A 16,205-nucleotide genomic window follows, 5' to 3' on the forward strand; every position below is an offset into this window, starting at 1 on the left:
CTTTACGGGTTTGGAAGAGGGAGAACATGTGGGAGAAGCAGGGGGAAATCAAAGGAGACTTCCTGAAGGATGTGGCATTTGACCCTCCTCTGAACGGAAGGCAAAGCCTTAGTAGGTGGAGTTGGGGAGCAAGGGCGTTTCAGGCAGGGAGAATGGCCTGGGCAAGAGAAGGGAGTTGGGAAGACTGGAGTTTCCACGAGCAGGGAAGGGTGGCTGGCTGGTCCTGGCTTCCTCAGCTTTGTGTGCAAGGCCAGGGCTGCACATGGCGGGCCTTGCAGCAGCTACTGTTGGGTCTGCACCTCATTACCTGGGGTGCATGGCAGGGCGAGAGGCCCCGAGCCTGGGAGCATGCGTGTCATGAATGGAGAACAGCGAGGTGGAGAGTTTGGCTGAGGGGGTTCCACTGTGGAGAGCCCTAGCCCGTGACGGCCAGCAGCATTCATCGGTGAGGGCTAGCACGGGCTGCGAGATGGCATCGCTATTCTAGGAAATGGAGCTCTCCCTCGCTTTGAAGTAACATTGAACACGCCCCACCGCGTAGAAATGTTCTCTGCTGGAAACGAGAAACAGCCGTAGAGATCCAAACTTTTGATAACACGCTACGGACATGTGTTTTTCAGATTCTATTTTAGAGTGTTCTTTTTTTTTTTTCCCCACTCCCCCCGCCCCCAGAAGTTCTCTCTTGGTGTCTGTGTTTCCTTCACTGGCGTTTGTAGCCTTCTCTGGCCTGCCTAACCCTTCTCTCCCTGAATTAGTGGAAAACAGCAGAGATGGGAAAAAATGTTTCTTCTGATCTTGGCTATGATTTATGTGTCTTGTTTCTTTTTTTTAAAGATGTATTTATGTATTAGAGAGAGCCTGTGAGCATGGAGAGGGGGAGAGGGAGAGGGAGAGACTCTCCAGCAGACTCCATGCTGAGCACAGAGCCTGATGTGGGGCTCAAACCCACGACCCCGAGATCATGACCTGAGACGAAACCAAGAGTCGGACGCTCAACCGACCGCCACCCAGGCACCCCTGTGTCTTGTTTCTGGTATCAAAAAGTAGATGGGTGAACACATTTTTGTGTTTTAGATAAACTGCTAGAAGGAAATGCACTAAAATGTTATCAGCCATTGTCACTTACTCTAGGCTGTGAGATGGTTTTCTTTCTTTTTTCCTGTTTTCCTATAATGAGCATGTATGATTTAGAAAACCAGAAAAGCAGGTGAGTTGATATTCTATAACCTGGGCCAGCAAGCTACGGCCAATGGGCCACATCCCACCTGCTGCTCCTTTCTGTGTGGCCTGTGGGCTAAGAAAGTATAGTTTCCAATGCTTAGATCTCAAAGGGTTATATAAGGACCTACATTCTGTCCTCAGCTTTGCCTCTTGGTCTGCAAAGCTGGAGATATTTTACTCTCTGGTACTTGAAGAACTTTGGTGGGGGGGCACCTGGCCAGCTCTCGCAGTAGAGCGAGTGACTCTTGATCTCAGGGTTGTGAGTTCAAGCCCCATGTTGGGTGTGGAGATTACTTAAGTCTTTAAAAAACCCCCAAACTGTGCCAATCCCTGTTTTATAATATCATCTCGAGGAAGAAATTTGTTTTTCTTTATGGGTCATTTACGAAAGGCTTTTTGTAAGTTATTGGCTGTCAGTTGAAAAAGCTCTTTTTGCCTTTTTTTCTTCAAGATGCACAAAATTGCAAACGTTAGGTCAACTGTTGTGGAGTGAATGTTTAATACAAGTATATTAATATGCTTATAGCAAGTATACTTATATTAAATATATTAATAAATATGTATACAAATATGTATATATGTTGCATTTTCTTAAAGTAATGCATATGCAAGGTTTAAAAAAATTTAATTGCATTAACATACAATACTTTGAAATACTGACCCTGCCTCACTTTCCCTATTGGTCCATTCTGCTCCCTGTCTTTAGTTCTTTAGCTGTTTCTTCCTTTCTCCCTCCCTCCCTTCCTTTATTTATTTATTTTTTAAGATTTTATTTGAGAGAACACAACAGTGGGGTGAGGGGCAGACGGAGAAGGACACTTCCCGCTGAGCAGGGAGCCCGACGCGGAACTCGATCCCAGGATCCTGAGATCATGACCTGAGCCGAAGGCAGACTCTTAACCGACTGAGCCCCCCAGGCGCCCCTTTAGCTGTTTCTATTGATAGCTACTGCCACGTCCCTAAAATATATGCTTCCACTGCTGCTTCTTAATTGTGGACATTAGTGTTATTTCCTGGCACAATGATGAGGATTTTGTCCCCGTTTCCCCCACTGCAGCCGGCTCCCATCATACTTACATGCCCTTCTTTTCATTAAATCACAAAATGGGTTTTGACGTTACTATGACGATGGGAATACGGTTTAGTTCAGAGCAGCGTAGGTTCCTTTGATGGGGTTTCCTTTGTTGTACACCTTCCCTTTCCTCCGCCAACATTCCAAATTGCTATTCTTAAAGTATCTCGTAAAAATATCTCGTACAGTCCTTTCGAGTTTTGTTTTTGCAAGTCCCATTTTATTAGACATGTCCCCCCACTGCCCCGTGTCCTGTGTACCTTGTCACAACACAGGCAGGTCACCAACAGCGTGATGCATGACTGCGTCCCAGACTCAATGTTTCCTGGATCCCAGGTCTTCTCGTTCTCCCTTATTGGGTGGGAATATATCCTTACGTAACTTCCTTAGAAAAGGCATGTGGGAAATTATGAGATCTTTCACATCTGAAAATGACTTGATGCTGTCTTCACAATGGTTTGGGCACAAGTTGGAATTTAATACACAGAATTTTGAATCCAGTTTTCATTGTTTTCTAGCATCCAGTGTTCCCTAGGAGAAACTGGATTTTTTTCTTTTTTTAAGGTGACCTGTTTTTTCTTCCCTCTACCCTTTATGTGAACTTTTAATTTGTGTCTTTTTCCCTAGTGTCCTGAAATGCTGTGATGGACTTTTTTGTGGTCCCTTTTCCATTTATTTTCCTGACCACTCTGAGTATTTTCAGTCTGAAGACCTAGCCTTGTAGCCTGAACACTTCTCTTCATAATTTCCTCCAGTATTTATCTCTGTTCTTTCTTGCTAACATTGGACGGATGCTGTTGATGATTTTTTTTTTTAAATCTTTTTCGTCTTTTCCCATCTCTTTGTCTTTGTAGTCAGCTTTTCTGAGGAGTTCCTCAACTTTTCCCCAACCTTTGAACTTTTTCACATTAGCTATCACATTTTTCAATTTTTAGGCCCTCTTATTCTGTGATTGTTCCTTTTCCAAAGCGTTTGGTCTGTGCTTGTTTGATGGGCGCCATATTGTCTCACATCTCGGAGACTAATAATTGGGATTAAAAACAAATTCTTCTTTGCATTGTCTCAGTTTCCTCTGAGGTCATTGCTTCTGATTTATCTTGGCCAGTCTATTTCATGTTGGTGGTTTTTTTCAAATATCTGTTGAGATCTGGGTTGTTTAATTTTTTTATTTTTCTAAAAAAAATTTTTTTTTTTTTTGAAGTGCCGTCTATACCCAAGGTGGGGCTCCAACACACAGCCCCGAGATTAAGAGCCCCGTGCTCTTCCGACTGAGTCAGCCAGGCTAACCCTTGTTTAATTTTTTTAAATTGAAGTTACTAGATTATAACCACAGAAACATCTTGCATAACTAGATCACCGTGACCCATCTTAACACCGTTACAATATTCTACCGTGTTTAGTTGCATTCTAATGGAAGAGAATGAAATATAGACAGATCAGGATGGGGGTGTTTCAGATCTTACTGGACTGATGTCTGGAGAGACCCATCTGATTCACTTGAACGTTATTGTCTGTAATCCTTTTCCCCAAACGAGTGGCAAATGGACCATTTCTATTCTACTAGGTGAGATCAAGTTAGAAATGCCAAGCATCAGCGTAGAGAGAGAGGTGTCTGACCTGGCCGCTGACCCGGAAGCCGTTGAAGTCTTAGAGCAGTGCGTGATAAACTGGTTGAATCAGATCTCTGCAGCTGTCGAGGACCAGCTGAAAAAGACTCCTCAGGTAACCCAGGTGGTGCCTTCGCAGATTCCCTGACAGTTCATGCTGGCCCCTGGAGAAAGAGCCAGGAGTCTGGGGATCTGTTTGACCCAGCCTCTTGTCTTAGTGTTTTGTGACCTCCTTAAAGGATCAAAGCATACACCCCCAAGATGTCATTCTTGGGCTTTCTGATGTTAGCGTGCTGCCAGATCTCACCCTGGACTGATAAAGATAATACCGTCTATAAGGACACTTGGGCTGCCCAAAACAGGAAACCTAACTCAGCTGGCTCAAACAAGAGACCATTTGTTGGCTCACATGGTTGAAATGTCCAGAGGCAGGGCTGGTTTCAAGTATGGTTTGGTCTGGCTGCGTTTCTCTGGGAATCTCTCATCTCCATCCTCAGGCTGGTTTCCTTCATGGCGGCACCTTGTTGCGCCTCCGTGTCACATGGCCCGGAGGAAGGTGGAGCGTCTTTGTTCAGCAGCCCTAGCCAGAGTCCTCAGATCCACTCCGATTGGACCATCCTAGGTCAAGTGCATGGATTGGTTCCTGTTTGGAGCAGCTGGAGAACGAAGAACAGATGTGCACTCCACGCCAATGATGACACTCTGTGTGTTCGTGTCGCCTCTCAGGGTAACGGTCCTCTGGCTGAAATTGAATTCTGGCGGGAAAGAAATGCAACGCTGAGTGCACTCCATGAACAGACAAAGCTTCCAGTAGTCAGGAAGGTCTTGGAAGTGATCAAGGAGTCCGATTCCATGCTTGTGGCTAACCTGCAGCCGGTCTTAACAGAATTATTCAAGCTGCACATGGAGGCCTCAGACAACGTGCGGTTTCTGTCCACAGTGGAACGCCACTTCAAGGTACACGGGGCCAGCGCTTCGGAAAGTCAGGGCCGTGAATTAGATCTCACCGGATTGAGTTTCCTTTTTTAACTTAGCGTTTAAACAACTGCGGTAGCGTGCATGGGACGTTGGTTATCTTAACTGCTTGCCAGCGTGTAGTTCAGGGGCAATAAATACACGATGCTGGGCACCTGTCCTCACCCCCATAAGCAAGCCTTTCGTCACCCCCAACGTAAACTCAGAACCCCTGAACCCACAACTCCCTCCTCCCGGCACCCCTGGTAGCCTCAGTTCCACTTTCTGTCTCTATGACTTTGCCCATTCTAGGTGTTTCTTGTAATAATACATAATAAACTATCTCATTGGGATTTCGAGTCACATTCTCTAAGAACTGATGAGATGGAACACCTTGTCATGTGCTTCTGTCTTTGATAAAATGTGTTTTTAATCTTTTCCCCATTTTTGATGTGTCTTACTGATTTAGGGGTTAAAAAAAATTTTTGTTTGAATACAAGTTCCTTCTCAGATAAATGCTTTGCAGTATCCCAATCTGTGGGCTTTTCTGCTTTCTTAATGACAAACATTTTCTTTGTCTTCCCATTTTGTGGGTCAGAAACTTGGGGAGAGCTTAGCTGGGCGGCTCTTCTTGGCTCCATGTACAACAGGGCTCCAGGACCCGCTTCCAAATGGCTTCTGTTTTTAAAATTCTTTATTCATTTGTGAGAGAGAGAGAGAGAGGGAGAGAACGCACACAAGCAGGGGGAGCGGCAGGCAGAGGGAGAAGCAGGCTCCCCACTGAGCAGGAAGCCCAAAGTGGGGCTCCCTTGCAGGACCCTGGGATCAGGACCTGAGCCGAAGGCAGACGCTTCATTAGCTGAGCCACCTGGGTGCCCCCCAAATGGCTTCTTTGCCCACACGGCTGGGGCCTGGGCGCTCATGGGCCTCTCTCTGTCCATGTGGTATCTCACCCCCAGGATTTCTCCACGTGGCTTAGATGTCTCCAATCCTGGTGGCTTCAGGGTGACAGGGCGGTCACACTTACATGGTGGCCGGCTTCTGAGAGACCAGATGCAGGCCAGCTAAGGACTATGCTCACAAGGGGTACAACGTTCCGTCTGCCATATTCTACTGGCTGAAGAAGTAACAGTGTGTGTAGATTTGAGGGGTGGAGAGGATGACGCCGTCTCTTAATGGCGAGGGGGGCACAGGGTGTTGTGGCTGCATTTGGGAAATACAATCTGCCGCGTATACTACGCACCGGGTGTGTGCGTGTGTTCAGTAGACACACCTGTGTGGTGGTTCTTGTTCGCACGCTCTGTATCTCGGTATCTACTCACATACTCCCACTTCTGCAAATTGGTTTATTTACTTTCACTGTCCGTCTTCTCTCTCTTTCCACGTCCGTGCATCCAGACCTATTTCAGACTTTCGGTGGTGAAACACTCCCCCCGTATTAAGTGTACTTGCCTTTTGAGCTAGGAAGAGGGGCGCTTCCTGGTTACGTGTTGCTTTAGCGAGCTGCTTGACCCCACGGCTGAGGTTGCTTGCTCTCTCCGGTTAGAACATCACGCATGGGTCCAGCTTCCACGTCGTCTTGGAGACCATCCCCTCCATGATGAGTGCCCTGAAGATGGTGTGGATCATCTCCCGACACTACAACAAAGACGAGAGGATGATCCCGCTCATGGAGCGGATCGCCTGGGAAATTGCCGAGCGAGTCTGCAAAGTGGTCAACCTGCGGACTTTGTTCAAGTAAGAAGGGATCACGCTGTGTTCTTCCTGAGATCTTAAACAGCTTCTGGGGCGCCCGGGTGGCTCAGCCAGTGAAGCGTCCGACTCTTGATCTCAGCTCAGGTCTTGATCTCGAGGTCGTGAGTTTGAGCCCCATGTTGGGCTCCATGCTGGGCGTGGCACTTACTTAAAAAAAAAAAATCTTAAACAGCTTTATTGCAACATGATTCACACCCCGTACGATTCACCCACTTAGAATGTACAATTCAGCGGCTCTTCAGTGGTATTCAGAGTCATGTGTCCATCTCCATAATCGATGGTAGAATATTCTTTTCCAGTTAGAGAAGAAACCCCATGCTCTGTAGCTGTCCCCTCCAGCCTCCCCGACCCACCTAGCCCTGGGCAGCCATGGATCTACTTTGCACTTCGATGGATTTGCCTCTTCGTACAGATGGAGTCCTCCAGCCTGGGGTCTTTTACGACTGGCTCCTTTCACTCAGCGCCACGTTTTCAAAGTTCATCGGTGTTGGAATGGGTGTAGGCGCTTCCTTCCTCCTTATGGCCAAATAATACCCCGTTGTGGGGATACATAGGTTATTTTAATTTTTTAAAAAAGATTTACTTAGTGGATTTTAGAGGGAGTGCGTGCACAAATGGGGGAGGGGCAGAGGGAGAGAGAATCTCCTGCAGACTCCCTGCTGCGCGTGGAGCCTGACGCAGGGCTCGATCCCAGGATCCTGAGATCAGGACCTGAGCCAAAACCAAAAGTCAGACACGACTGAGACACTCAGGCGTTCCATGGGTTATTCTGTTTTAATCAGGACTGTCTTCCTTAGTTATCCTGGGAGAGACTAAGTCCCACGGTCAGAAGGAAACTTACTTCGGGACCCCAGGCCCCTGAGGTGGGAGAGCCTCTGGGATCAAATGTTGAAGGAGGTGCAGATCTTCACTTTCTAAAAAAGTCTATACAGGTGAAAGAGGTACAAAAACCTTGGTATTATCTTCTCACTCGGTGTTGCAGCCTCCACAGTGGCCCTCTGGCCGGGGACCCAAGGCCGCCTGCTCCCCTACCGGCTCAGACGGAAGGCTCCCCAGGGGAACCGCAGCTCTGCGTGCTGGGCGTGCAGCCCGGGTGCGGCTGGCAATCCCCGACCTTGCGGGTGTGTGAGGGCATCACGCCTTGCAAACGGGGGCAGAGCAGCAGCTCGCCCGGTGAGCTTTCCCCACCAGGCTGTGAGATCAGGGAGGCCCTGCTCCTTGGTGAGAGTTCTCCCGTTAGAAGCCTCTTGGGGTGTGTAGCTCGGACCCACCGCAGCTCCGCCTTCCCCCATCGAGGCCTTTCTTTTTCTTCACAGAGAAAATCGAGCCAGCGCCCAGCACAAAACCTCAGAGGCCAGGAACACCCTCCACATGTGGAAAAAGGCCTATTTCGACACCAGGGCCAAGATCGAGGCTTCGGGGAGAGGAGCTCGGTGGGAGTTTGACCGAAAGAGGCTGTTTGAGAGAACAGATTACATGGCCTCCATCTGCCAGGATCTCTGCGACATTTTGCAGGTGGGGAGGCTGTCGTAGGTTTCCCTGCTGCACGTGAAGCTGGTTGGAGTTGGGACTTACACGATGGAGAGCAGTTTGGCTTTTTGACGGCACATTCTCTGTGTCGGGGGAGGCCAGGAGACAGACGGTGTCTGGCAGGGGAAGCACTTGCCAGAGCATTCAGAATGTACCAGAATATACCAGACCTCTCACACCTTTTCCTTGTCTTCTGCGACACCCCTCCTTCACCCTGATTTTGGCTGTCCTTTGACCTATGGCCATTCCTTCTGAGTGTCTTTTGCAAAAATCCTCTTCCTCTGTCTTCCCGTTAAATGTGGGAATTTCTCAGAGTCCCGTCCAAGACGTCTCTCTTGACTCTCTCCTGAAGCCACATCATGCCTGCCCATTGCTTCCGCTGCGACCCAGCCACCAGTGACTCCCCATTTATCCAATCCCTCTCTCTCCTCAATGTAGAAGGGTTTAGTGGCTGATTGGATGAATGAGCCACAGTCCTTTGTCTCATGAAGGTCCATCCATTCATTCCTTCTTAGTATTTGTTGAGAACTCGTTTGTGCCAGGCACCTGTGCTTGTCACTAGAGAAACTGTGGGAGCAAATCCAGGGCCGGCCACCTAACCCACAGGGCCCAGTGCGAACAGACGTGGGACCCCTTGTTCAAAAAGCAGGAAAAAAAATGCTATTAAAAACATCAAAATATAAAGCTCTTTCCTTTCTTCTGACCTCTTTCGCCTCAGCAGGCTTTAGTTTTTGTTTGCCACGACTGTAGCAAAGTAAAGAGAGTATAGGAAATTAAACATTTAAATTATTCCGTGAATTTTACCGTTCATCCTTAAATTGTGCAGCGTTGGCTTAAAATGCAAGTACAATAGTTGGTACGTGGCGTCGCCAGAGGGACACAGTTCGCGCTTTGTCGCTTGGATGCGCAGGTGCACGTCATTGCTGCCGGAGCAGCGGGAACACCGCACACAACTAAGCTGCCTTTCTCTCCCTTCTTGATGCGCGCACGCTCTGCGGGCTTCTCTCCTGCTTGCTTGCTGACGAGCGGGGAGGGGCTGGGAGGGAAAGGAGAGGCCTTTGCTGTCCCTGCTGTTTGTTTTGTGTCATCATTTCACGGTGCGTAGCTGGCGAACACGGGGAAGTTACAGGAGCTGGAAGCCATAGTGTCAGTTTCCTGTTCAGGCGTGTTTCTCAGAACAGTTTGTAGCCTCTTGTGTCTGAAGCAAAGTCTGGTTTGAAAGGAGAACGTGGTCTCGTGGAGCAGCTAATGTCCTCGTGTACTTGTTGATGCAACACGCTTGCTTGTCCTGACTGCGAATGTCCCCAAACTGCCGTGCGCGGTGGGCCCACCAGAATCCTGTGCTCGTGGGTATCACACGCTCTGTGGCAAGGAGCAGAGGACACGCAGATCCCAGTTACCTGCTCATAGGTGTGCACGACTGTCCCATTGGGCTTCATTTACAAAACACGTGTGCAAAGATAAAATTATGAAGAATTTCAAGAAGGTTAATTGCAGAGCCTTACACCCAGCATGGGGCCCTTCTGCGCCTGGAGCCCTGTGCGCCTGCCTGGGTCTCACGCCCGTGAAGCTGGCCCTGGCGAGCACGTCCCTAGCCCGTGGCTCCATGGAGCTTACAGTCTGGTAGAAGACAGATGGTAGACCTAACAATCCTACAGATAGACAGCTGCAGCTGAAGTCACTGCTCTGAAGAGCACAGTCGAGGAGGCTCTGGAAGCGCGTGCGGGGCCTGACCTGTTCTAAGGGGCTGCACGTGACAACGTGATTGTCAGTGATGAGTAGTAGCTATGGAGGCAGTTTGAACTGCAAGTACCAAAGCCCTGTGACGGGAAGGAACATGGGACTGAAAGAGGGCCAGGCCGGCTGCACGGAGGCGGGGCGTGGGGTGCCATATGGGAAGGGGTTACAGGAGAACAGGCAGACTATGCAAAGTGTGTCAGGATGTCTGGATCTTGTCCTACCTGCAGTGGGCATACTACCAGAGGTCTCAGACTGGGAGGAAGTTGCCTGTGTGACATAATTAAAAAAAAAAAAAAGATTATTTTAGAGAGAAAGTGCGTGGGGGAGGGGCAGAAGGAGAGATTCTCCAACAGTCTCCCTGGTGAGTGCAGAGCCTGACTCGGGGCTCGATCCCATGACCCCAAGATCACACCCTGAGCCAAAATTAAGAGATTCCAACCGATGAAGCCGCCCAGGCTGAGTGTTGCCCTCAGGCAGACCTAGATGCAACCCATTTGTAGTTACAACATTCATGAGAAAACCAGATAACAACTGCCTTGTGTTTTATTTGGGCAGGTTATGGAGGAATTTTACAATATATTTGGTCCTGAACTAAAGGCAGTGACGGGGGATCCCAAGCGCATCGATGATGTCCTGTGCAGGGTGGACAGCCTGGTCACCCCCATGGAAAACCTGGCCTTTGATCCCTTCAGCATCAAGTCTTCCCAGTACTGGAAATATGTGATGGATGACTTCAAGATTGAAGTTCTGGCAAGTAACACATTGATCAGTTTAATCTTGGAAGCGGATACCATGTTTTCTCCATGTTAAATTAGTTATTTAGTTATGCTTATAATTTTTTTGAAGTCACAAAAATTAATACCTGCTTATAAAAAAAAACCCCTGAAAACAAAACAAAAAAACCAAACAGAAACAATATGGAGGAGTATAAGGTAGAAGTGAGCGTTCCTTCATCTTCTTTGTCCCCATTTCTATCCCTAGGTAGAATAAGGTTAAATCAAGCTGGACACAGTAGCATTTCTACAAAGGTGGGTTGGGTGTATAACTGGAGAGGACATAGGAGGGTGACTAATGAGACTTGATTTAGTAGACAGTAGGGAGCCACTAAAGGGTGTTGACCAATGGGGTGAGGTAATCAGAATAATGGTTGAGGATAGTTCTGGTCACAGCATAGGCTGATTGGGCTGGGGTATGACAGGAGGTGGGGAGATAATACGGGAGGTTGTAGCTTGGAGTGTGGGGGAGGCAGAGCTGTCAAAGGCTGTACCTGAGAATACAGTTTCACTCCACGCGGCATGATAGGATGGTGGATGGTTCATCATACCTTTCCGGCATCATGTGGGAAGTAATCAGTAGCGTTCCCATTTATAACCCCAGAGCATCTTTTTATATGGACAACCCCAGACAGTTCTTCTTGAGTTATCTAAACACTTCCATTTAAAAAAATTTTTTTGTTTGAGAGAGAGAAAGAGAGAACACGAGCAGGGGGACGGGAAGAGGGAGAGGAAGCCAGAGAATCCCCAGGCAGATTCCCTACTGAGCATGGAGCCTAATGTGGAGCTTGATCTCAGGACCCTGAAATCATGACCTGAGCTGAAATCAAGAGTTGGCCGCTCAACCGACTGAGCCAACCAGGGGCCCCCAAACATTTCCATTGTAATTATGTCCAGTTTATCCTCAGCTTCTATTTTAAGTGTTATTAATTTTTAAATTGAACTTTTTATTAAATCACTTTGTCAAGTAATACTAAAAGGCTACTAATAAGAAAAAGCAGCCCCATGCTTAACCCCTCTCCATTCCCATTCTTTCTGTCATTTTTCATAATTCTAGATTTTTGTTGTTTACCTTCCTATTTCCTTAAAAATATGTCAATGTGGTTACTTTCTGATTTATCAAATTTAATCAGTTTTAGACACCTATTAACTTTTCAGAGTAGATATAGACTTGCCTGTCTTATTCCTGCCCCTATCCCTCTTTGCCTCTGTGTCATCTAATGTAGTTTTATCATAACTTTTGGGTAAATTAATGGTAGTGTTTACCTCTTATGTCTGTGCAAATATTGTTCACTGCCAAGCCAAGAAGCCCATCATTACCACACCACGTTTCTGGTACGACCCTTCATTTTTCCTGAAGTTAATCATTGCTTTTATTTTTATTTGCCTGGCTATTTACATAGTTATTTTTTTCCCAACTTCTCTAACATCTCTGCCACTTATCTAATGGGTTCCATCTGCTCAAAAATATCAGTGCTATTATTTTCCTGGAGGCGTTTGTCCCAGAGCTCGCTCTCTTTCTGCTTCTAGTCTAGATTGTTTGCTCTTTAGACTTATTGCAAAGTAGTCATCCTAGGACTTATGTTTTCTGATCTGTGTTGGATCCTGTTTTCTAGGTTTTGCATCTTCCTCTTTCCCTGTGGCTCTTCGTTTTGCTGGAGCACATTTTTTAGGAGCTTCCTAAGTTTTCAATGGACATATATTTTTTGAGTCTTGTATGTGTGAATTCTAAAATCTAGTTATAGAATTTAAGGTTGAAATAAATTTTTCAGAAATTTGATGGTATTCATTGATTTCTAGCTTTCAGTGTTAGAACTATGATGTCATTTTTTTTTTTTTTCGAGAGAGTGCGCACAAAGTTGGGGGGCAGAGGGAGAGGGAGAGAGAGAATCTTAAGCAGGCTTCATGCCCTGTGGAACCCAATGTGGGACTCAATCACATGACCCTGAGATCATGACCTGGGCCAAAATCAAGAGTCAGACGTTTAACTGAGCCACCCCGGCTCCCCTGAACTCTGATGTCATTCTGATTTAGAACCAACCTTCTACTCTTTTTAGGGTAGGGCAGGATGAGGGTATAGAGGAAGCATAGTGGCCTGGCTGTGCAGGGTAGAGAAGGGATCGTGCGTCTGCCTCTCACCCTCCTGGTGCCTGGTGTCACCAAATGTTCAGCCTCCTGGAATTTTCATGGGGAGGAAATAGGTTCCCACCTGCTCCCCCGTTACCAGCATCAGGCTGTAATTCTCTGCCTTCTGTAAAGTGATTTATTTCCGTCTGCCTAAAACTCCTGAACTATCTTTTCTTGCTGTTGTGTCCTCTCCCCTTTTCTTTGTTTATATAAGTTAACACTTAAAAAAATTTCCTTTCGACCATTTTGAACTGAGTGAGGGGAGGGATCAGAGCCAATGCAGCCAGCCTGTTTTTAACTGGACACCAGCTTCCACTAACGCACAACGGAAATCCATCTCAAGTCACGAGTTTGTGTTTCGCTCCTTTCTTGCCACTTTGTTTTTGCAGGATAGTTACAGGGACACGAAGGCTGGGTTTGTTTGTGGCTTTTTTTCGACTTTTTTTTTTTTTGGCAGGTTATTGAGAAAGAAGCAAAAAAAATTATTGATGAATCTTTTAAGACGCTTCGATCAGCTGAAGCAGCATTTGACATGCTTTTAAAATTTAAGCATATTCGTTCACGGGAAGCTATCAATCGACAAATGATGATGAAATTTAATGATATCCTTGCACAGTATTGCAAAGAGGTAATTGATCTATGGATGCTGTAGCAGTAAGAGACATTTGGCAAAATGTGAAGAGTCGAATCACGCTCTCTCTCCCTCATCCAAATTCAGGGAAACTGGAATTTCCCCAAATATGTGTGTCGCATGCCACGGGTAACCAACACAAAGTGCGTTTGTTTAGTGAGGAAATTCAGTAAGAATTTATCAAGTACAATGTTCTATAGCTCACGTTGTGATGGGCTCTGTATGAATTAGTAGTAGTAAGAGCCACATTACTCATCACAGAAAGTCCTAGCTAACTCTCTGTGTATTTATGTATTCAGAAAAATGTCTCTGGTGCTCACGTATTCCAAGTATGGGGTTTGGCACAAAACACAGATTCTGGCTTCGAAGAAGTCCGTGTCTAGTGGGAGAAACAGACCAAAAAAAAAAGCTTATTTTATTCAGAGGATAAAGGATTTTACTCAGTTGATAAACTGAGAATATGTGATCTCCTCAGTTGGTATGACGTAAAGGGATTAAGTGATCTCTCAATGTGTAGCTTCCTCTTGCTGCTGGAAAAAGGTACTACAAACTTTGTGACTTCAGACCACACAGATTTGTTATCTTATGTACTATTTTGAAGGTCAGGAGTCTGCTGTTTTCTCATTGGGTTGAAATCTAAGTGTCAGCAACGCTGTCTTCCTTTCTGGACTCTCTAGGGAGAATTGATTTCCTTGTTCTTCTCCCCCCACGCCCAGCTTTTAGAGCATTCATGCCCCCTTCCATCTTCAAAGCCAGCAATGCCTAGTCCCATGACCATCGCTCTGACCCTCTCCACTGCCTCCTGCTTCTTCTCTTAAGGGCCCTTGTGATTGCTTCGGGCCCACCCAGCTAATCCAGGGTCATCGTCCTCTTGTAAGGTCAGCTGCTTGGCAGCCCTGATTCCCCTTTGTCATGTGATGTAACATTTCCACAGATTCTGGGGATGAGGACCGTTATTGCGGGGCTCTTATTCTGTTTCCCACATCAAATTACCCACATGAGAGGGTGGGGCTGCTGCTTTTAAAACGCAGGTCCAGACCATGTGGTCCAGAAATTCCACTCTGGGCATAGACCCTAACGAAGTGGACACAGAGTCTTGAAGAGGTATTTGCACACCCGTGTTCATAGCAGCAGTATTCACACAGGCCAAAGTGTGCAAACGACCCACGTATCTATTGATAGAGGAGTGTATACACAAAGTGTGGTCACTCCATGCAATAGAATATGACTCAGCCTTAAAAAGGAAGGACGTTCTGACACCTGCTGCCACATGGACGAGCCCGAAGGCATTCTGGTAGGTGAGACAGCCGGTCAGAGCACCCCAGCTACTCTGATACCACCTACATGAGCTACTTAGTGGGGTCGAACTCAGGAGACAGAAGGCAGAGTGGTGAGTGCGGGGGGTCGGGGAGGAGGATGGGGAGTTAGTGTTGCAGGGGACAGAGTCACAGGTTGGGAAGGATGAAACAGTTCTGGAGACGGATGGTGGGGGTGGTTGTACGACAGTGTGAATGTGCTTCATGCCACTGAAATGCACTTAAAGATGGCAAATTTTATGCTATGCATATTTTAACATAATTTTAAAAAGTTACATAAATATAAAATCTCAGTGGTGCATGTGTACGCATGCACACACGCACACACACGCACACAGACACACACACAATGCAGGCCTGGCCACTGGTCGTGCCTAGAACAGATCTCAAAATGTCTAATACGTCGGTGAGATGATTGTACATAGTTTGTAGTAATAAGGCAATTTGGAGCACTGTGTACATTAAACCAAAGAAAAAAAACTGGGGTGTAAGAAAAAATAGTAGATATTAAGTAGCCAAGAGCACGGTTCTGTATCTCGTTCGATTTCTGACATTCCAGGGTTTGTTGCTTTAAAGACACAAACCCCAAGTTCAGTCTGTCTTGGCTCACAGGCTGAGGCGTTCCACTTAGAGCACCTTCGATTGCCTTTCAGATCGACATAATTAACCAACTCTTTGTTCAGAACCTGGACAACCCGACCCTGTACAAGAATCACCCCCCGGTAGCAGGTGCGATCTACTGGGAGCGCTCCCTGTTCTTCCGGATCAAGCACACCATCCTCCGATTTCAGGAAGTGGAGGGGATCCTGGACAGCGACCGCGGAAGGGAAGTACGTGCTTTGGCTGGAGTTGTCCCCTTGTTCATTTCCGAGACCACGTAGAGCAGCCCGCGGGAGGAGCGTATCCATGCCTGCAACTTAGAAGGTCTTTCCCGTGGTCCCTGATTGCGGGCTCAGGTTTAAAACTACCTTTTGTGTTCTTTATCTTTGGCATCTTAATACATATGACCTCTTCCAGGTGGCAAGCCGTGTGGGCTTCTGCCTGAACTTCAGCTTCTCTGGAGGGGACCATCTTTCTGATAATACTGCCCCTCCCCCACCCATGGGTTTTTGTACATTATATCACCGGGGTGGACAAACCTTTTGTTTAAAGGTTCGGAGAGCAAATGTTTAGCAGTTTGCGGGTGGTACTGTCTCTGTCCCAACTACCAACGCTGCCGTGCTCTAGAGAGAAAGTAGTCAGAGCGTGACAATGAACAGGCGTGGCTGCGTTCTCATCAAACTTCGTTTACCAAGGCTGAAATTCTAATTTCATGTACTTTGCCCATGTCACAAAGCACTGCCATTCTTTTCGGTTTCCTGCTAATCATTTAAAAATGTAAAAGCTGTTCTTAGCTCTCGGGCTGCACCAAAGACAGCCCACGGGCGGGTCTGCTGATCTCTGCTAGCTGGTGTGGATTTCCAGCCATATCATCTTAAA

General features: G+C 46.9%; 1 protein-coding gene across 1 annotated transcript in view; it reads left to right on the forward strand.

Moving 5' to 3' along the window:
* The window catches only part of DNAH10 (dynein axonemal heavy chain 10), a 125,212-nt gene that overhangs the window by 11,105 nt on the left and 97,902 nt on the right, over positions 1–16,205 (forward strand). Inside the window, exons 8-14 of the mRNA XM_048221355.2 lie at positions 3,858–4,015; positions 4,627–4,857; positions 6,401–6,591; positions 7,926–8,124; positions 10,435–10,629; positions 13,237–13,407; positions 15,380–15,556. Coding sequence (XP_048077312.1) covers positions 3,858–4,015; positions 4,627–4,857; positions 6,401–6,591; positions 7,926–8,124; positions 10,435–10,629; positions 13,237–13,407; positions 15,380–15,556 — 1,322 coding nt within the window. The remainder of the gene's footprint in view (positions 1–3,857; positions 4,016–4,626; positions 4,858–6,400; positions 6,592–7,925; positions 8,125–10,434; positions 10,630–13,236; positions 13,408–15,379; positions 15,557–16,205) is intronic.

Source organism: Ursus arctos, unplaced genomic scaffold (assembly GCF_023065955.2).
Source record: "Ursus arctos isolate Adak ecotype North America unplaced genomic scaffold, UrsArc2.0 scaffold_34, whole genome shotgun sequence".
In the NCBI taxonomy this organism is placed as follows: Eukaryota; Metazoa; Chordata; class Mammalia; order Carnivora; family Ursidae; genus Ursus; species Ursus arctos.